At 37.2% G+C, this 22887-nt stretch overlaps 1 protein-coding gene across 1 annotated transcript in view; it reads left to right on the top strand.

Annotated features, from left to right (window-relative positions):
- MINDY3 (MINDY lysine 48 deubiquitinase 3) overlaps nucleotides 1-21808 on the top strand; it is a 118707-nt gene extending 96899 nt beyond the window's left edge. The window contains exons 12-15 of the mRNA XM_079768453.1: nucleotides 6416-6488; nucleotides 8790-8877; nucleotides 17096-17167; nucleotides 20348-21808. Coding sequence (XP_079624579.1) covers nucleotides 6416-6488; nucleotides 8790-8877; nucleotides 17096-17167; nucleotides 20348-20497 — 383 coding nt within the window. The 3' untranslated portion in view covers nucleotides 20498-21808. The remainder of the gene's footprint in view (nucleotides 1-6415; nucleotides 6489-8789; nucleotides 8878-17095; nucleotides 17168-20347) is intronic.
- Nucleotides 21809-22887: the final 1079 nt, after the last annotated feature.

Here is a 22887-nt window from a genome sequence, read left to right as displayed (position 1 = left end):
GCCTCCTACATGCCTCCTACTGGAGATCGAGCCTCCAACCCAGGCATGTGCCCTTGACCAGAATCGCACCCAGGATCCTTCAGTCCATAGGCCAACACTCTATCTACTAAGCCAGTGATGGGCAACCTTTTGAGCTTGGTGTGTCAAACTTCGCCAAAAAACTGAGCATAACTCAGGTAGTGTGTCACTTTGAGGAAAAAATATTATTTCGCAAATGTTTCATCCTCGGCATGCGGCCGCCTCAGCTGCCGCGTGTCATCAGAAATGGCTACGTGTGTCAGTGCTGACACGCGTGTCATAGGTTCGCCATCACTGTACTAAGCCAAACCAGCTAGGACATAAAAAATTTTTTTTGATCGTTAATGAGATAGCAGGCTTGTATTATTCATTTTCTTCTACCAATTTACAAGAGAAGTTAGAATTTCTTATATTACCAATACTAAAAGTATAACCAGTGGCAATTTTTTCAGAATTGAGTCCTCATAGATACATATGAAAATAAATTTGCCCTGTTTTTACTAGAGAAAGAAAATTATTGATTAAATAAAATGGTTTTCACCTATATAGTTTTCTGTGACAACTGAGCAGCACTATAAGCTGAATTAAGAAGAAAGCATTAAAACTTGTTCGGCTACCTCGGAAAAAGTATCTCCTTCTATATATAACTTATGGAGAAAATAAACACCACATTTTCATCTGCATATCACTGTTATGGTTTAGCTCTATATAGTTCACTCTAAGAAGGAGGATTAAAAATAAAAATTTCCATTTTTAGTCTGTTTAGTTACTCAGAAATTAATCTGTTAATCTAATTTTATTTTTTCCCCAAACATATATTTTCTTTTTTCAAGATTTAAAAAAATCAGGCTTTCTCTGAACACTTAATATACTTATCGTTCTTACTAGTACAAGCTTCTGGGTAGTTCCACTTTCCGTTTAGCAGAGGCTGCTATGGGGACAATTGTTCTTTGTCACCCTCTTCAGAATATTTGTAGAATAATTGACCTAGAGGGAAGCTGAAGAAAAGAGAATTTGAGTTCTGGTACCCATGAATATTTTTGTGCCTAATTGCTCCTGCCCTGGCTGCTACTCATGTGTTTGATAGTTAGGTAGACCTGTATTAGCACTGTTAGCACCATGCTTTAGGTATATTACGAATTAAATGGACTTGTGCAGGCTTACCACCATTTATAGCATTGCCACTATGAAACTACATTTTTCAGTGTTCTAAACAGGTGATTTATTAATGACCTTTTGAAACATAACCCTGATTTATAAGTGTGGGCCTGTTTAAAAATAATAATAATGTCTGGCTTTGCATGGAATGTACAACTTATAAAGCACTTTACCTGTATGGTCTCATTAAAACCTTCCTTAAACCTAGGAGATAGGCAGGGATTATCATTACCACTTTGTTCTTAAGAAAACCAGCCTTATGACAGTTTGTAACTTCTTGAGAGCCGAAAGCACTCCAGTTGGTATCAGAAGCCTGGACTCACATACCACCTCTGGTGCTCATTAACTGTGTGATGTTAGGCAAGTTCATAACCTTAGTTTTCTCAGCTGTGAAATGGATTTAATATCTACATGACTATTCAAATACTCAATAAGTTGACCATATTGTTGTTTTATAAAAAAATTAAAAAATGTGTGACATAGAGCTTATTCAGTAATGTCCAAAGCCACAGGTTCTACATAGATGGAATTTGAAATAGACCCAGGTTTTCACAGGTTTACACCTAATGGGTTTTTAAAATTTGTTTTCTTTTTTCTTATTTATACTCTCCCCCTAGGTAGAATTACATATAAAGAGGCAACCCTATTTGAGCCAGGAATACATAGTTTGATTTAAAAGGAGCCCCTTAAATACTATTTTTAAAGTGGCTAAAATATAGTGAGAGCCATGTTTTATCTGAATGATTTGATTGTGCTGTATTTTTTAATCTTTAAGAATAAGTTTACACTCTGGCTGGTGTGGCTCAGTTATTGGTGTGTCAGCCTGTACACCAAAGGATTGCAGGTTCGATCTCCAGCCCTGGTCGGGGCATGTGCAGGAGGCAACCAATCGATGTGTGTCTCTCACGTCGATGTTTCTCTCCCCCTCTGTCTCCCTTCCTCCCTTCTACTATCTCTGAAAATCAATGGAAAAATAAATTCGCAGGTGAGGATTAATAACAACAAGAAGAATAATTTTACTTATAGATTGTTTCAATTATAAAAATCCTTAGACATTATCTAGAAACTAGTAGCCTGGTGCATGAAATTAATGCACATTAAAAGGGAATTAATTAGAGTAAATATATTAATATTGCTATTTGCCCTTCTCTATAATAGAAGTGTCAGAGATGAAAGAAAATTAGTAAAATGTATATGAAAATCTTCCTCCTGTCAGAGTCTGGGGCGTGCCATGGGACCCAGAGTCAAGTCCTCGCCCACCCACCCGCGCATGCCTTGAAATTGCGTGAGACCCAGACCCGGATGGCCCCACATCTGTCAAGCCCCGCAGGGCAGGGGGTACAGTCTCAGGTCCCCCGGCCTGGCAACGGGTGGGGAGCACAGCTTCAGTTCCCCCATCAAGCCCTGCCGGAGGGGGGCGGGCGGGACACAGCCTCAGGTCCCCCGTCAAGCCCCTCCGGGTTGGGGGGTGCAGTCTCAGGTCCCCAGGCCCATGGCGGGGGGCGCGGCCTCAGGTCCCTCAGCCCCAGCTCGAGGGCACGAGGGTGCGACGACCGTTCACATATTAGCTCTTTATTATATAGGATTGCCTTTTGTTTAATCCAGTCTTTTCTGTTCCTTTTAAATGATACATCTCTTTCTCTATACTCCTTTTTTATTTTTTTATTGATTAAGGTATTACATATGTGTCCTTATTCCCCTATAACCCCCCCACACCCACACACACACTCATGCCCTCATTCCCCTGGTGTCTGTGTCCATTGGTTAGGCTTATATGCATGCATACAAGTCCTTTGGTTGATCTCTCCCCCTTACCCCCACCCTCCCCTACCTTCCCTCTGAGGTTTGATGGTCTGATCGATGCTTCTCTGTCTCTGGATCTGTTTTTGTTCATCAGTTTATGTTCATTATATTCCACAAATGAGTGAGATCATGTGATATTTACCTTTCTTTGACTTGGCTTATTTTGCTTAGCATAATGCTCTCCAGGTCCATTCTATACTCTTGCTGCTTCCCTTTCCACTGCCTTTCTTCATCTTGCTGTAGTGTTGTCATCACTGTTTCTTTCATGCTATCCCTGCCATAGTTTTTCTGTATCTTGCCACCATGTTTTGTTTGTTTTGCAATTTTTCCATCACATGATAGAAGTGGTTCTCCAACACAGGCCATAAATTAATTACTCACTTCTTTCTGAACTTCATATGTTCAATTCACAAAACTTTTTTTAAAAACTATGGTGCCTGAACAGGTAGTTTGTTGAAACTTGCAGTGAGGACTAGCTTGAATAATTAAATGTAACAAATGTTTTTGAGCAGATACTTGTGTCAGGCACTGTACTAGGCCCTGGACTTATGGAATCCCTGCCATCCAGGATCTCCTCACCAATTGGGAGCCAGCTGAGCAAACCAGTAGTGATACCAAGGCAAAGAAACCAAGGAAAGCTGAAATATGAAAATATCTTAACTTTGCCTAGGGGCAGAAGTCACATATATGTTATTAAAATTTTAAAATAATATGTAAAGTATAATATAACATTTAGTAAATATATAACTATTAATTATTTGACTAAAGTGGCATTAAGTTCTCCCTAACTAGCTCTTGATTTTCTTTTCTATTCCCAAGAAGCTTTACTCTCTCTCACTTATAGTTGTTTGGAAATGTTACCGTCTCAAATGTTTTCCCCCTTCCCCCAGCCTCTTCACAAGTTGTGTCTTGCCCTTCGTTAATTCCTAACATTTGCTTTCTTCCTGCAGCACCCAGTTTAGCTAGTGTCCCAGTTAAAACGGATTTGACAGGCTCCCCCTTCAGGCTCTTCCTTATATTCCTTAATCTTTCAGAACGGAAACCACGACTGGTACTTCTTTCTCTGTAAAATCGAGCTCTGATTTCTGCACAGTTATGAAATGGTTCTTTTACCCAGGAAATTACAAACTCACCTAATTTTCACTCCCCTGCATCACTACTCCTTTGCACTGAGCTATTTCTACTCTCAACCTCTAGGCGCTTGGCCCTTTTTGCAATCTGTTTGCTTATTTAGAAACACACACCAAAAAACCTATTTTTAAACAAACAGCCTTTTTCATCTTTTTCAAATGCTATAAAACACAATTTAACTGTGTCCTAATATTTGTACAGTAGTTGCTTACCATCACAGTTGCTGTGCCCTCTTTAGTTCTCCCCGTTTCAGGCCCCCATTCCTCTAAGCTCTCAAGCTTATAAAAGTCCTTTTTATATTAATTATTTAAGTTCTTACCCATGCATTCAAGTTCTACTTTTTCGGTGTGCTGACTAGTCAACCAATTGTATTCTAGATTTCCTCTGCTGTTTTTTGCTGTGTATTGAGGTCTTTATCATCATTGTGTCTGTATTCCCATACTCTCTAAGGAATCAGTTGACTAAATTCTAGTTTCATCTGGTTTTAGACTTAATGGTTCTGTTCTTTTTCAAGAATTGTATCAAGAATTTTTCTTGATAGGTATGATTAAAGAATAAAGTAATGCCAAAATAAATGTTTCAAAGAGATAAGCAGTTTCCAGATCTCCTCTTTCAATTGTGGGTTAAAGTCTTTGAGGTATTGAGAAATTTATATTACAATCTCTAGTTTTAAAATACTGTATGTACAAAATGTACTCACTGACTTATTATAGTTATTGTTGTACTTCAGAAAGTGTTTACAAGTTGTAAATCTCATATGTACCTTAAAAATGTGTTGGGATATTTAAGCTTGAGGTCGTGTTTGAGTTAAGAGCACTTTGTTGTTTTCCTAGCTGTTGTTTGTGTCTTTATCCAGCCAATTAGCTCTTTCTGGGGGAGAATAGATAAGGCTGTGCCGTTCACTGCTCCTGGAGATCAGGATAATTCCACTGCTCTGTCAAGTCAAGTGGATCCACATGATAGCCCACAAGCACAGAAACTGTTGTAGATATTGTTCCTGCCTGTGAGTGGCCAAATGAAGCCTGTTTTGCGTTCAGAGATGCTGAACTTTTGGCTGTGACTTAACTAAGCAAAACAAATATATATATTTTTTCTACGTTTCAAACTCATCAAAGTTAGGCTTACAGAGAACAAGTTCTTTATTTGCTCTACCTCGAACTACCAGTAACTTGACAAGTTGGAATTATTCTAAACCGTCACTTTTTAAAATTCATTTAATTATCCTAAATGAACTTTACTTAGCCTTTTAGTCAAGGTCAGTCTATCTTCAAATGGATAACCATCTACTTATGAAATTTAAGAAAACACCATTTTAAAGTCATAACTACTTTATTCCTTTCTGATAGAGACAGAGCACAGGCCGCACCCTGAAAGCAGCTGCACTTGATTGTGTTACTTGATTGTGGAAGCAGGGCTTTGGACATCGTGCTCTCCATGACATGATTTTTTTTAAAGTGTCTAATCCCTGAAAAGGATATTGTGTTAGAAGTTTATTTACAGCTGAGACAGTCTTCAGGAATGAGTGAATGGGTAGAAGAACTCAGGCACTGTACATTTAAGGGAATAAGCAACTTGTTTGTTTAAAACTACTGTTATTTCACACTGTCCTGCAAGCTTTTTGTGTGTGTCACATTCTGTTGCATCATTAGAGTTTGGGCCATTTGCTAGTGCTATTTCCTTATCAAGCCCAAGAAAAGGATTGTTTTCCTTAAGCTAGTCTTTATCGACATTTGATTCTACTCTGCACTTCAACTTCTAATTTTTTCCTATTAAATCTACAGCTTTTATTTAAATCAAGGCTGTTATAAGGATATCTTTTCTTGTTCTTATATTGTCAGTTTTCTAAATATCAGTGAAGCATTAACGTTCTTCAAAAAGTTAAATAACATTGTGATGAAAGGAATATATTGAAGATAAAGAATTATTTTAACTTGATTCCTTAAATGAAATTTAAAGGTTCACATGGTTTATTGAAAGATGTACCTAATTACTAAGTATTTGTTATAAGTAGAAACAAACTTCTATCACTTAAATTTGTAAGCCTGTTTTAAGAAGCAATTTGGCTTTAAGGTTTCTTTCAAGTTCTCAGAAACTAACCTTGAAAATAAATCTTTACCTTTGTGCCCCAGAAAACTAATATAAGAGCATGTCTAATAATAATAGGCATTGTACCTAAATAACCTTAATAAGCTGTTCTTAACTCTTTGCATACATTTTATATGATTTTTCCACTGGAATCTGATCAGCAGTAATAGCATTTCTTGAAGTAAACTCATATTCCATGTTGTTCCCATTTCCCCCCCAGATAATGGATTCATACCTGATTCACTTCTAGAAGATGTGATGAAAGCGTTGGACCTTGTTTCAGATCCTGAATAGTAAGTAAATAGGAATTTTAACTCAAAAATTCCATTTAATTTAAAATATACATAGTTTTGCTTTTTTTAAAAAAAATCGAAAGCTGCATATATGAAGCATAGTACTTTATATAAAGCAAAGATTTAGGAATAAATCAGACTAATCAGTATTTTAGCACAAACTTGACATACTAGAAATGAGCTTTCCTTCCCACTACTCCTACTCTGCAATATCCTGCTGAAAACATGCTAAAGTATAAATGTCATTTTTAAACAAACTAAATATGTCTTTTTCTCACTGAAACCTTTTCCATTTAAAAATTTTTTTGCTCATATCTTTAGTAGCTTCAGTGAAAGTCGTGACAAGTCTGTATAATATCTATATTGCTAGCCCTTGGACATCTCTATGTGATTAACCAGTTAACTGCCATGCATCCGAAACTGAAACCATACTTGCGTCTGTAGATGTTTATGGCATACAGAAGGTTAAATTAACTGAGCCGAAACCTTGTAAGAGACACAGAATATCACAGAATACAGTTTTTCAATACTAATGGACTAAAATTAATATTATGTCACTGTCTTCAGTCTCACTGTTATATTTGCACATTTGCTACATCTATCACTTCCATAAATTTGGGATCTTTATTATGCATGAGAAAATCTCTCTTAAGTGGATACATATCTTGATCAAATATAGAAATAAAATAAAGATCACCTACGATGTACACTAACTTTTGTTTTACCTGCACAAGTTATTTTCCTTCGGAAAAATATGTTTGGCAATGAACAAACTTTAGCTTACAAAACATTTAAGGAAAGGATTCAGCAAAAACAATGTAAAATATATTGATGCACATAGTTTTTAAAACTTGACCATATTTTGTTTTGAAATAAATCAGGTGTGTTTTCTTGAAAGTATGAACTGCATATATACATTTACAAACTAATCACATCTGAATTAATATCTGAGTCTTACTACTTATAGCTATGATGTTACCCATTCTTAACAGACACAATTGCTGTTTCCAACTTAAAACAATTGATCAAGTCCAATAAATGGAATAATAGTAATTAATGTACTTCCTCTAAACTTATTTCCAAATGGAGATCATCTTGTTTTCATTGCCCTAATTTGCAAAAGAGAATTGAACTCAGGTATTTTTGGTTACTGATAATTCTTACAACAGGAAAGAGGAAAAAGAAAAAGTGATTTTTTTTCCCAATTCTTACATAGATTATTTAATTTTTCTTGTTTCCTTAAAATACATAGTTGAATTATAAAGTTAGTATAATTTAGTCAGATTGTCTTTCTAGAAGTAGCTAAAAGATTAGACTCAGTTATTCACTCTGTATTTTGGTATGGTTTATAATACGTGATGGCCCATAAATTAACAGGGCCAAATTTAGGATTAATAAATTAGGTGGATTATATACAGTGTGTTCTTGCCTTCATTTGTTTCATGTCATAACCTCCTGCTCTTACTCAGACCCTTTAAAATGTCACATCCTTTGCATGTTTAACAATAAGGCGTATTTAACTTGACATTTATAGTTTGGGAGATAACATGGAGAATGAAAATTTTCTTTCAGAAAGTTTTCATTTTAAAAACCCTTCCAACTGCAGTCTGATTTTTCTCTGCCTTCTTTCTAATCACACATAATACCTTTCACCAGCCTTGGCTACACCAGCATGTTAAGGGCTGTGCAAAGCACTATCCAGTTAGGCTGCTACTGGACAATCAAGGACATACCACTTATAATTCACTATATCTTAGCTCTTTGAGAATTACCTTACCTCTTTAAACTTCAAGTTACATTGCCTAAGAATTTTAAGCCTCCACCTCAGTTGGTTCTGGAAAGCTTTTTAGGAGATGTTTTTGATGCACCATTTCCTTTGGACCCTGTTTCTTTTTCTCCTTGAGCTTAAAATAAACATTTTTAAGTTAAATGCCTCATTTGATTGTTAAATTTAGGCATACCTATGAAGTAAAGAGAATTTGCCTTTGGGGGATTATAAGTCTGTGCTTAGAAGCTTAAGTTTTTAAATTACTTTACCTAATAAGGAACAGTATTCCAAAGTCATCGTCATAATTTAAATTCTAAATAGTAACAGATTACTCTGGTTTAAAAATAACCAAGTTTTGGCAAATCAGATGTCATTCCTGTGTATTTGTCATTAAGAGGCTAAAAAGAACAGTTTTTAAGATTTTTGGCAGTCAAAGTGTTATAGTACCAGTAATTTAATCATGAAAGAAGAAAAATAAGCTTTTTTTCCCTTTGTTATCCACTGTTTTGTTGTTGTTTTTTCTCTCCCCGCAGTATAAATCTCATGAAGAATAAATTAGATCCAGAAGGATTAGGAATCATACTATTGGGTCCATTTCTTCAAGAATTTTTTCCTGATCAGGTAACATAATTGAAATGTTTTGTCCTGTTGGGATGATCATCTGTGATTGTTTTAGCACTTTTCCTACTCACTTAAAATGTTCTAACATGTAGATATGAGACTAAAAAAGCAGTATTGTTGTTTGATTGCAGTATTGTACAGAGAGGATTGAAGGGTATATATGTGCCAATATAGTAATACAGAACTTTGAGGTGGAGGAGCGGTGGAATATATTGTATACTCCAATATATACACATACTGGTAATGGTACTGTTTTTATAAAGATAAAATTTAGAAGTATGGGGAGTAAAAAGAGAAAGACTCTATCCATTCCCACCCCTATTTTCCTTCTCTTAGATAACTAGTGTCAATAGATTGGTATGTATCTTTTCAGTACTTTCTAAATACTAGAAAGAAGGGAAAGGAGCCTATATGAAGTGAGAGTACTGCTGGTGAACCTAAGTTCCAGGAAGCTTTTAGGTGAGTCGAAGAAAAACCTTTGAGCGGAGTTGTGCTGTTTCATGTTGGGACATGTCTTCCATTAGGCTCCGATAGCTTCTCAGTTAGTAAGAAACCGTGCTAGTCTCTATACTCTTTTAGGGTATGTCCGTGTCCTTGGAAAGCCAATTCTACAGCCTCCATCTATGTTTTCTTGTGTTTCTTATTTAAGTGGAGGAGTTACCATAAACCAAATTATTTAGCTAGGTACATTGTGATCATTTCGTTAGATATCAGCATAGTTTAAATTAAAGTTCATTGTTTCTCTTCTACCTCTATTATAAAAGAGATGTGTTGTCAAGTAGAAAAATATCCAAAATTTATAAAGAACTCATACAACTCAACACCAAACAACAAATAATTTAATTAAAAAAATGGGTAGAGGACCAAGAAGACATACAAATGCCAACAGATATATGAAAAGATGCTCAACTTCACCAGCTGTTAGGGAAATGCAAATCAAAACTACAATGAGATACCACCTCACACCTGTTAGAATGGCTGTTATCAACAAGACTGGAAATAAGTGTTGGAGAGGGTGTGGAGAAAAGGAACCCACATTCACTGCTGGTGGGAATGTAAACTGGTACAGACACTATGGAACACGGTATGGAGATTCCTCAAAAAATTAAGAATAGAGTTAACTATATGACCTAGCAATCCCTCTTATGGGTATCTCTCCCCCCAAATTGAAAACATTTATTTGCAAAGATATGTGCACGCCTATGTGCATTGCAGCATTATGATTCATGGTGGTCAAGACATGGAAACAATCAACGTGTCTTTCGATAGATAATTGGGTAAAGAAGATGTTGTGCATATACAAAGGAATACTACTCAGCCATAAGAAAAGATGAAATATGGATGGACCCTGAGAATATCATGCTAAACAAAATAAGTCAGTCAGATAAAGCTAAGAACCATTTGATTTCACTCGTGGGATATAAAACTGAAACTCATAATCACAGACAACAGTATACTGGTTACCTGAGTCAAGTGGGGTGGTGGGGTAGTAAAGGGTTAAGGGCACCAAATATATGGTGGTAACCTATATGATATGACTTTGGTAGGCATACAATGCAATATACTGATCATGTATCATAGAAATGTACATTGAAATGAAACCTATATTATCTTATTAACCAATGTCACCCCAATAAATTTAAATTAAAAAAAACTGATAAGAAAATGTCAAGATAAAATTATTAAATTTTAAGATATAATTGTTAATTTGATGTCTCAGATTTAAATTATCTTTAACAGTAGACCATATTATTAATATTTAATCTTGGTAATTAAAAAAGAAAAAGGAACCCATATTTTCTAATCTGGTATTTGTTATGGTTACTGTGAGTAAAGAAAGTGAGGTAAAAATTCAAAAAGTAACTAAGGATTTCACAATATAGCTATTAGACTTTAAAACTTTTTGTAAATGCTTTATGAAAAAATAGATTCTTTTTTCTGATATTGTTAGCAAGACTCTTGGATTGTGATGCCATTTGTTCATACTCCAACTGCTAGGGTTTTTTTAAAGTTATTTTTTGGAATCTAATACTGTGTTTTAGATATCTTAATAAATGTTTAATAAATTTTAGCATTTTAAACTTGTTTGAGACAATGATAAATTAATTTTACTTTTAATTTATTTCAAGGCTGCTGTCAGAATATTTTAGAGAAATTACATGATACTGCTTATAATCTAAGAACTTAATAGTTCAATAAATTTTTTAATTTTAGTATTCCTTGAGGTAATTAAAGAGAATTCTGGACCCCTTCTCTTTTTCCATTTGGTTATTCTGTTTGTTCTCTCCAAGTTCATGCCTTACTGCTTGCTTATTTCCTGCTATTATTCTCCTCAACAAACTCAGCATCTGAAGCTGACTCATCTCATTGCCCCTGTGTAGTTCATGCTCTTTCCTCAACCAAAGCATGTGATTCTGCTCTTGGTTCCCTGTAGAGCAGTGGGTTCTCAAAGTGTGGTTTCTAAGAACTTGTTAGAAATGCAAATTTTCAGGTCCTTCCAGATCTAGTGAAGCAAAAGCTCTGGTGGTAGGGCCCAGCAGTGGGTTTGAACATCCCCTCCAGAGGATTCTGATGTGATGGTGCCAAAGTTTGAGACCCACTGGACCTATTATTGTTACCTATTCACACCCTGTAAGAGCTCAGACCTCTCAGTGTCACAGAACTTTTCTGATCAGAGCTCATACTGAAACCCAAATATGGTCGGGTCCAAGCTCTTTGTCTTGTAAAACCAAAGAATGGATTCACGGACAAAAATGATGGGAAGAAAACAAAATTTATTGGGCGGGGGAGCAAAGCTTTGGGTTTGGGGGGGGATATACGAATTTCCAGCTGCAGGAAGGGGACTCAAAATGGGTTATCTGCTTAAGCTCTTTGTCTAGGGGATATTCATATACTCTGCTAGCTTTTTTTTCCCCCCAAAGGGAAGAAAGACTTTTTTTAATTTTTAAATTAAATTTTTTAAAAAATATATACTTTATTGATTTTCTTACAGAGAGGAAGGGAGAGGGATAGAGAGTTTGAAACATCAATGAGAGAGAAACATCGATCAGCTGCCTCCTGCACAACTCCTCCTGGGGATGTGCCCGCAACTAAGGTACATACATGCCCCTGACCAGAATCAAACCTGGGACCCTTGAGTCCGCAGGCCGCCGCTCTATCCACTGAGCCAAACCAGTTAGGGCTTAAATTAAATTCTTTATTGTTGAAAGTATTATATATGTCTCCTTCCCCCCCCCATTGACCTCTCCCAGCCTGCTTCCACCCCCCAGCACATGCCCTCATCTGCTAGCTTTTGATTGGTCCCTTCAAGGATTTCTGGCAATATCCAATTATATCAACGTTCAAGTTCCCACCTGTGGGAGGACCTAATTGAGGACTGCCACTTCAGGTTCTGTAGTGACAGCACTGTTCCCTCCCAGCCGGGTTCCACCTAGCTAGTTCTAGGTCCTTTGTTTGCCTCCACATGGTCCCTGTCCCTGACTGCCTACCTAGTCCTGTTTTTCTATCTCAATACCACTGATGTCCTCTTTCTCTATAGTCACAAAATGTAAATAGACTCTATCCCTCGTTTTGGCCATTATTCTTATATTGCTTTGTACCTAACAGATCACTATAGTGACACTATAGTAAACATTTAATCACCAGGAATATATTAAGTAAAGTTATAAAACTAGTCAGAGGGACAGCCAGGAAAATATTTAACTTTAGTAATCTTTACAGATGCTTAAAGTAGGTGCTATGGAAGTGCATTTCTTTGCTATGAGACAGAGGCAGAGGAAAAAACTTGAAATACTCATAAGCATTTCAAGGCAATCCTCTCTAATAAAACGGTAATATGCAAAGTAACCATCACTCTGCTACATAAGCCATGCCCACCAGCCAAGCCACGCCCACCAGCCAATCAGGGCGAGTATGCAAATTAACCCCATCCAAGATGGCTACAGCCACAGAGAGCAAGGTTTCCCAGGTAACAGAGCAAGCCAAGCTTTCCATAGCTGTTGCAGGCCTAAGCCTCCACTCAAGCTACAAAGTTTCAATTATAGAAGGTAAACAAATTCAAACAAATGGCGGCAGAATGGTGCTTGAGAGAGCAGGCCAGGGTTGCCGGCGGCAACAGGGGAAGCAAAGCTTTCTGCACACCCTGGCCGGGCTCACCCGCTTAAGGCTACAAAATTTCAATTGTAGAAGGTGAATTAACTGCCCCAGAAATGGCTGCCGCCCCGGAGGGAGCAGCAGGCTTGGCTCTGCTCCAGGCTGCAAAGTTTTAATTGTAGAAGGAAAATAAATTCCAGATACCAGGGCCTCCGCTTGGGTTGCCAGGGGGCGTGGCCGGCCTGCAAACCACCACAGGCCCCTCGCTCAGGCCGCCCCACGCCCCAAGGGAACCCCACCCTGATCTGGGACACCCTTCAGGGCAAACCAGCTGGCCCCCACCCCTGTACCAGGCCTCTATCCTATCTAATAAAAGAGTAATATGCAGATTGATCATCACTGCAACACACAATACAGCTGCCCCCATGTGGTCAAAGATCCTGCCCCCATGTGGACACAAGATGGCCACTACAAGATGGCCAGCAGGAGAGGGCAGTTGGGAGGCATCCGGCCTGCAAGGGAGGGCAGTTGTGAGGGACCAGGCCTGCAAGGGAGGGCAGTTGGAGGTGATCAACCCTGCAGGAGAGGGCAGTTAGGGGTGACCAGGCTGGCAGAGGAGGGAAGTTGGGGGCAAACAGGCTGGCAGGGGAGCAGTTAAGCATCAATCAGGCTGGCAACGGAGTGGTTAGGGGGTGATCAGGCTGGCAGGCAGAAGCGGTTAGGGGCAATCAGGAAGGCAGGCAGGCAAGCAGTTGGGAGCCAGCAGTCCTGGATTGTGAGAGGGATGTCCGACTGCCCGTTTAGGCCCGATCCTACCAGGAGTCCCAGATTGGAGAGGGTACAGGCTGAGCTGAGGGACAACCCCCCCGCCGTGCACGAATTTCATGCACCGGGCTTCTAGTCCTAATATATAAAAACCCTGAGTCGTAATGACCAGTAATGACCGGAGGCTGACCAACCAGAAGTCAGTGCTGGCCCCGCCTTCAAACAAGTGGTTAGGGGCAATCAGGCAGGCAGGCAGAGTGATTAGGGGTGATCAGGTAGGCAGCCCAGTGATGGGTTATCAAGTAGGCAGGCAAGTGGTTAGGGGAGATCAGGTAGGCAGACAGCCCCTTGCCGGGATGGCCCTGCCCCCAAGCAACTGGTTAGGGGCAATCAGGTAGGCAGGTAGAGTGATTGGGGGTGATCAGGTAGGCAGACCAGTGGTTAGGGTTGATCAGGTAGACAGACCAGTGGTTAGGGGTGATCAGGTAGGCAGGCAAGCGGTTAGGGGAGATCAAGTAGGCAGACAGCCCCTCGCAGGCCTGGCCCCGCCCCCAAGCAAGCAGTTAGGGGCAATCAGGTAGGCAGGCAAGTGGTTAGGGGAGATCAGGTAGGCAGACAGCCCCTCGAAGGGCTGGCCCTGCGCCCAAGCAAGTGGTTAGGGGCAATCAGGCAGGCAGGCAGAGGGGGTTAGGGGTGATCAGGTAGGCAGATAGCCCCTCGATGGGCTGGCCCCACCCCCAAGCAAGCAGTTAGGGGCAATCAGGCAGGCAGGCAGAGTGGATAGGGATGATCAGGTTGGCAGACCAGTAGTTAGGGGTGATCAGGTATGTAGGCGAGCGGTTAGGGGCGATCAGGTAGGCAGACGGCCCCTCGCAGGGCTGGCCCCACCCCCCAGCAAAGAAAGAGGGAGGCCCAGGCCAGCCAAGCCATTGCACCTCAGCCTGTTGCCTGCAGAGGGAGGCCACTGGTGGCAGGGGTGGGAGGACAGCGCTGCACAGATGGCAAGTAGTGGCAGCGGTGGGGGTGAGGCCAGCTGCCTGTAGCCCAGGGAAGGAAAGCCCTGATAGGCCCTGATCTCAGGCCAGGCCTAGGGACCCTTCCTGAGGGGTCCCGGATTGTGAGAGGGTGCAGGCCGGTCTGAGGGAAACCTCCCAAGTGCACAAATTTTTGTGCACTGGGCCTCTAGTTTGTTTATAATAGAACAGCAGATGCAGCTACCACATATTAAGCATGCACTATGCACCAGGCACTATGTGCTTTATAAATTAGGTAATATTTTTCCCCATTTTGGCAATGAGGAAATTTAGGATTATAGAATTTAAGAAATTGTTCAAGATCATACAGCTAGTAAGTAGCTGAAACAAGAGTCCAATGTAGATCACCTGACCTCAGAGACTAAACATTTTACCACTGTGTTAAAATACCTTTTGATATTTCAGTATTTTATGCCAGTTGTTAATGACTGGAAGTAGAGAATATAAATTGTATTCAACCGCAGTAAATATTTATATTGTAAGTTAAAGTACATTAACTCTGAAAATCAACAGCCAAATTATTTAAGTAATTCCATTGATTCATGTATACAGTTGAGGAAATGATGAAATAAATTGTTGATTATTCTATTTATTGTAAAGAATTTTGTGTAGGATACAAAAAAGTTATAAGAGAGCTTGGTTTTAGTTGCAAATACAAGAATGAAAAGTTAAAAAATTGAAAATTTAAATTATCTTTCAAAATAACAACTGAAGAGATGATGCAAAGTAGAATATGATTCTTTTCCAAATGAATTTTTGAAAAAATTATTGTTTTCCTAACCGGTTTGGCTCAGTGGATAGAGCGTCGGCCTGCCGACTGAAGGGCACCAGGTTCGATTCCAGTCAAGGGCATGTACCTTGGTTGCGGGCACATCCCCAGTAGGGGGTGTGCAGGAGGCAGCTGATCGATGTTTTTCTCTCATCGATGTTTCTAACTATCTCTCTCCCTTCCTCCCTGTAAAAAATCAATAAAAAGTATTTTAAAAATTATTGTTATAAAGGTCCCAAATTATAAACAACCTAACTAATGTGTCCAAGAAAAACTTTGCAGAAACAGCAAGGTTTGAACAAGGTCTTGAAAATGAAAGGAGAGAGAAAGGCATTTGAGAGCTATCATGAATATGCAAAGAGCCACAAACAAAAGGTCTTTTCATGGGAAAATGAGTAACATACTCACCTAAAATGAGAATTCAGAAAGGTGAGTAGTTGTAGATAAGACTAAAAAGGTAGATTAGGTCCTATATTGTAGGAGTCTTGGTTGCAAATCATAGAACCCCAGCCTGAACTGACTTAAGTGGACAGGTGAATATGAATAGGAAGGAATAGCTCAGAGGATTTGAAGAAGCATCAAAAGCAACACTAGGTCTTCTAAGACTGGGGCAGTCTCTCCATCTTATATCCTTCCTCTCTCGGGAGTAGTTGCATTCTCTCAGCGTATTTTTTTTTCCAGTTGACATCAGCTCTCTTCCCTTAGTTCCAATTGGAAAATTCCAAGGAAGATGCTCGTTCAGCTAAGTCACATTCCCATCCTTACATCAATCAGATGTGGCCAGGAAGACAAGGGATAGGCCCAGGAAGACAGCCACAGGCCTCGAGGGAAATCCCTGGAGCCAGGCACCTTCAGTGGCATCAGACCATTCATCGATGCCTTGAATGCTAGGTTAAGAGAGTTGAAAACTTGATCTTTAGCTAACCAAGAATCAAGTGTTAAGACAGTAGGAATAATATGATTAGTTTTTCTGAAAGTTTAGTATAATGATCTATACAATATGCTTTCTTTATTGAATGTTGTTAAAGTCTCTAACCACTAATTATGTTTTCATTTCTTACAATGCTTGCTATTTTCACTACTTAATAGTTCACAATACTCAAATAATATTGGGGGGATGGAAACCCCTAATTCATTACTGTGGACCAAATTGGAAGTATTGGTGCATAGATGTGTGTGATCTGAGTAAAAGTAATATTCCTGTTCTTTCACACTTATTGAGAGAAGCAAATTGTATACAACCAGGAAAAAATCAGAGGTAACATTTTAGGAAATAATTTTGTGTTTTAGAACCTTGTTCTTTAAAAAGAAGTTACAGTAATACATGCACAAAAATCAACACTTGTCCACTTTCCTGCCTCTTCCCAAGAAGCAACTCTCTCAGCTTTTAGATTTTCTGGTAGTTAACTGTATAAATCTAAGTTTCTTGCTTTATCAAGTGATTCCCCCATCAAAGGATGAGGATTTCAGAAACTTGCATTTTATTTTCAATTGCTAATTATAAACTGCCTGATATAAAGATATAATTTAAAGTTTTAAAGTACTTTATTTCTAATAGGGCTCCAGTGGTCCAGAGTCTTTTACTGTCTACCACTACAATGGACTGAAGCAGTCAAATTATAATGAAAAGGTATGATAATTCATTCACATAGTGATTTGTCTTCACCTGGGTTGATAAACTAAATATATGAATGTATGACAATGTTTGATTCTCACAAAATTGTTACCTAAGGAGATTATTCCAAGAGTCTCTTTACTATTACAAGATATTTTAGAACAGGTCATATTTTGATTTAACCAATATATGGTACTCTGAGATCTTCATTGGAATTTTGGAGTAATAGTTTCACTGTGACAAAATAACTACATCTCTGTGCATGTTGTTATCCTTGACTATGTGGATATTATTATGTCAACATTATAGTTTAGTCCAGTGAAAGTTACTGATCAATTCATGTGAAGAGGGGTAATAGATTTTTGATGAGAAAATTTTTTTAAAGGATTTAAATTAATAACTAATATTTAGCACTTATGGAGCATTTATCTGGAATTGTATTAAGTACTTTGTTTTATCTGAAGTTTCCTTCCACCCTATGAAGTAAGTATGGTCTGTATATCCCCATTTTACAGAAGAGGAAACTGAAGCACGGAGAGGTAAGCACCTTGCTAAAGTCGAACAGCCAGTTAAATGGCAGAGCTGGGACTGAAACTTAGTCTACCTCAGAGCCTGCACTCTTACCCACGATGCTTTGTTGCTTTCCTTTTTGAATGAATCATTGAAAAAGGCACCAAGGTGACTTACTTCCCATGTACTTACCTGGTTTAATCCAAAAGTTGGTCTCACTGATACACCCTTTTTAATTAAATATTAGCTTTGACTACATATATCATATATCTGTTATTTTTGCATTTATTCAGGTAGCACTCACAGTAGATATATATAGCTAATATTAGAAGGAGTGAGGCCTAACACGGTTTTTCATTTGAAACAATCATGCTGGTTTCATAATTATCTAAATTGAGGATGGCTACAGAAAATAGATTGTAAGGTACACTAAATACATAATTTTAGTTAGAGCAAATAAAAAACTGAGACTTATATTCCTAACAAAATATAAATTAGATGTGTTATTAAATTAGGTCTAAAGATCATTTCACAAGAAAATAATTTATTTGTATATACATAGTAAAATAATATGAATTTGAAATAAGAAAACTTGGATGCTATTTCCTGATGTATTAATGAGTGCTTCATCTAGATTTTGAATTTTACATAGCCTTGTAATAGGAGGTACTTTAGAATCACTACTCACCCACACAATCCCTGCAAGGTAGGTCAGTCAAATATTATCCATATTTTACAGATGAGGCATCTGAGACAGGGAGATTAAGTGACTCACCCAGGGTCACACAGGAAGTCACTGGCAGAGCAGGGATTGGAACTGAGTTCCTGATTCCCAATCCTGTCCGTGGTCACGCTACCTGTATATAGTAAGTTCATATCATGCTCATGACAAGCATCTGACATACTAACAAAAAGATCAGAAATCAAAGATGAAATATTCTCGTGGCAGTAGTGTAAGAATATAAAGCAAAGCATGTATGTCATTAAGTTGCAGAGGTATGATGTTATGAAGTTACTTAGGAACTAGAAATATGGTAGACTGTCTAATAAGATACTATTCAAAATATCTGAGGAAATAAAGGGAGAAAGCTGGCCAAGTGGGAGGGAGTGGGATCCAGCAGCTGGTACAAGCTCTCGGCCGCAGAGGCAGGTCACAGTGCTTTGCCCGGCAGCTCTGCTGGAGTCAGAGTGAAGTTTTTCTGACGTTCACCTGCCAGTGTCTATTTGATATAGTCATTGCCACTGCATATAAAGTACCCGGTTAGTTTTATGTATCAACCTTTCTCTTTGATTTATTTTTCTGTCCTGACATCCTTTTTCATTTTTAACATGGTTTTTCATGCAGCTAAGTAGAATAACTTGAGTTGTATTCTTTGTAGAGAACTTTTCAGAAAAGAAAGTTTTACTTGGGGGAGTTAAAAAGCATGAGTTGTAGTTTTAATTGTAAATTTCATCATTTAATTGTTTCATCAAAACTAGAAACAAACTAATATATTAACCAAAATTTAAAAAATGTATTTCACTTTAAAGTATGTCTTTAGAGCTTCCTTAAAAAGGAGTAGATTCATGAAACCAAATTATCTGACCTACTAATATAATATGCTCTATTCCTATATTTAATGTGTCTTTTAAGGAAACTTCTCTTTAAGGGTAATGATGTGATTTCTTTTGGTTCCTTAGTCAAATAGCTTATGACTTTTATATTGGAAGAACATAATTGCAATCCTGCGTATCAGCCATTGCATATGTAAAAATTGGTATATGTACTTTGGAAGAAGGCATTCTAAATCTATTCCTTTTAAATTATACAATCAGAATTTCCCTTGGACAAAAAGAAATTAATGACTGAATGGCTTAATATACACAGTGAGCCCTTATAATAAGTTAGGGCTCACATAGAAACTTCTAAAAGATTGTTATTATAAATTAATCAGAATAAAATATTTTTCTGATACCCACCTGCCAGTTTATATTTGATATGATCATTGCCACTCATATAAAGTACCTGGTTAGTTTTATATATCAACCTTTCTCTTTGATTTTGTTTCTGTCCTGACACCCTTTTCAGTTTTTTCTCCATAATTTTTCATGCTGTATAAAGTACAGTCATGAGAAGTATTTCAGAAATATTTAATACAATAAATAGCAAATTTCATTGGCAGGCATCCAAATTGCTTTTAGCTCTGGAATTTTATTGCTTAAATTGAAAAAAGAAAATTAAGTCTGTAAAACATAGAGCTGTATTTTTATTGTAGCTTTTTATTTTGTGAGGCAACATGATCATCTAAGAGCCTCAATATTAAAACACTAGGAACTATATAAATTGTTATATAAATAATTTCTTCCAAGTGACATATGTTATTTGAAGAATGAATTTTCTTTTATCAGAAACAATGTGCTTCCAGATTTTTAAGTGCTTTTTCTTGTCATAAACTTACAATCTAAAAATCAACTGGTCACCTAGCAGTTAAATCTGTATCTCCATCTTGTTTCCAAATTTATTTTCATATTAATCAGTAAATAGATATTCTTGCTCATAATTTCTGTCATAATAAAATTATATGTAAAGTTTCACATGAAATAATATGCATTGCCTTATTTGCTAGCCTATGAAAAATCTTGTATCCCTCATAAAAGTTTGCTGAGAATATTGATTTACCTTAGTGACTTTATTTTGTTCAACAGGTCATGTATGTGGAAGGGACCGCAGTGATTATGGGCTTTGAAGATCCCATGCTACAAACAGATGACACTCCTATTAAGCGCTGTCTTCAAACCAAATGGCCATACATCGAATTACTCTGGACCACAGATCGCTCTCCTTCCCTAAACTGATTGTCATAAGTATTTAAAAGGAAGATTATACTAGAGATGTTGAAAGAGGGTTGTAAGACTGGCAATTGGCTATACACTGGTATCACTGACTAATTGTAAATAACATAAGAACACATTTTCAGTGTTTAAGATATGTTTAAATTATTTATGTTAAAATTTACCCTATTTTAACTCTTTGTGTGAAATTTACTAGCAAAATTAAGCTTTAATCAAAGTTCACCACTTTTGCAGTTGGGTAATTGGTCATTTATCAAATTACAAACATTTAATACTACAGCATTTGTATAGAGTATCAAAGTTACTATTTATAAACTTCTATTTTGGGGTTTTATTTCATTCAGGTATATTATATTGCTTAAATGATTCTGGCTTGCAATATATCAGCCTCCATATTTAAATGTAGAGTTAATTTTTATTTCTTTTTAAAAATCTGTTTCCCATTAGAAATACTAATAAATAACACATTATCAACTTGGATCTCTTGACAATTGGCTTAGCTCTGGCATGTTTATAAAAAGTAGAAACTATAAAGTAACATTACCATTTATTCACAGATATATAGAGAATGTATTTTTTAAAAAGATAGTAAAGAGAATCTGTTTAATAGTCTTAACACTGTTAACTCTTACTGTATTGCCAAATACACTCTTCTTAACTTGTCCCAACAGCCCTGTAAGCCAGGTTTTTTTTTGTAAATTTATAAATATGATAAATGCATGAAAACATCTGTTATTAGTATATTGCATTATTTATTATGATCCTAGTGGATGGCCTAAATAAACACTTCTTTTCTTTAAATGTACCTTTTCATAATTTGTTTTTACAGTAGTGTCTCAGGATAAGTAAATTCTTTTAATTGTTTCTGCCTAGTAACGTTGAGCGCAACATAGAACAATTGCCTAATGGAGTCATATACCACCTTGAAAAGGAAACCAAATCTTACGGTTTCCTAGGAGCTCTGTAACTCACCCAGCTAGAAGCACCAGAACCTGGGTGGCAGCTGTCTGGACCAGTGGACAAAAATACAGAAGCCTCATCCTGTTTATTTTAGAGAATTTACTTTATTCTGATAGGGCTGTTGCCTAGCAATTTGAAAATTGAATAGCCAGAGATACTTTCTTTCCATTAGTTTCAAGGTAGACAATTGTTTAGTACCTTAGCAACTTCAAGACTGAACTTCCTTCAGCAGTATAGTTGAATATGTGTTTCCTCTGTGAATCTGTGTGGATATTATTTTATTTTTATAGACACTGGAAATTGTAATAAGTAGATTTTATCATAGGAAATAGTGGCACAAGATTTTATGTATAACTTTTGGTAAAATTATGTTCACGACTGTGATACTAGCTACTAGACTTACAGCTGTAAAATGTCCAGTTTTTTTGATGAATTTAACTACTTTTAAATTTATATGAAATATATTATTGTAGAATTAATTCTTAAACTCTGATCCTAAATCCATAAAGATTATGGAAAAGCATAGATTTTCTTCTAGACATTGAATCTAAAAAATAGCATTATTTTCTTACTGTTGCTACAATACAATAACAAACCATCCCAAAACTTCATGGCATAAAACAATCATTTTATAAGTTATGTGGCTCAGGAGTTTGAACAGAGCACAGTGAGTATGGCTCGTCAGTTTCAAATCTGGAGGCTCAGCTGGAGACTCTGGAAGTATCTACTCACATGAGTGGCATGACTGGGACCTTAGCTTGATCCAATCTACACCAAACAACTTTGGATATGTCTTATTTTGATGTGTGTGGGAGACACTTACCAAGATAGACTGACTGTATGCTGGACCATAAAGCAGCCTAGAAAATCCCAAAAGATTATATATTAAGCAGTATGCTTCTGAATAACCCAAGAATCAAAGAAATATTGAAATGGAAGTTAGAACATACTTTTCACAATAAATGAAAATAGGACATAGCAAAAATTATGGGATGTAACTAAAGCAATGCTTAGAGGGGAATGTATGGCTTTAAATACAGGGTGTCCCCCCAAAATATATCTTTAACAGCTGATAGTTCAATTAATGTTTCTTTTCAGATTTAACACATTGAAATGAATAATTATTCAAAGTGTATATACATTATTTGAGACACTCTGTATATATATTAGAAAAGCAGTAAGTTTGGAAATTGGAAACTTAAGCTTTCATCTCAAAAACAAGAAATCCAAAGTAAATTAAAGGAAGTAAATAATAAGATAAAAAGGAAGGTATTCACAAGCAAAAGAATGAATTTGGAATCCTACCTCACACCATATGCAAAAATTAACATAAAACGACAAGAGATCTAATTATAAGAGCTAAAAACTATAAAATTCCTAGAAGAAACACAGAAGTAAATCTTCATGACTATGGGTTAGGTAATGGTTTCTTA

This window comes from Cnephaeus nilssonii (assembly GCF_951640355.1).
Source record: "Cnephaeus nilssonii genome assembly, chromosome: 4".
NCBI lineage: Eukaryota > Metazoa > Chordata > Mammalia > Chiroptera > Vespertilionidae > Cnephaeus > Cnephaeus nilssonii.
Note: the sequence above shows the minus strand (reverse complement) of the source record. Positions and strands in the feature narration are given on the sequence as shown.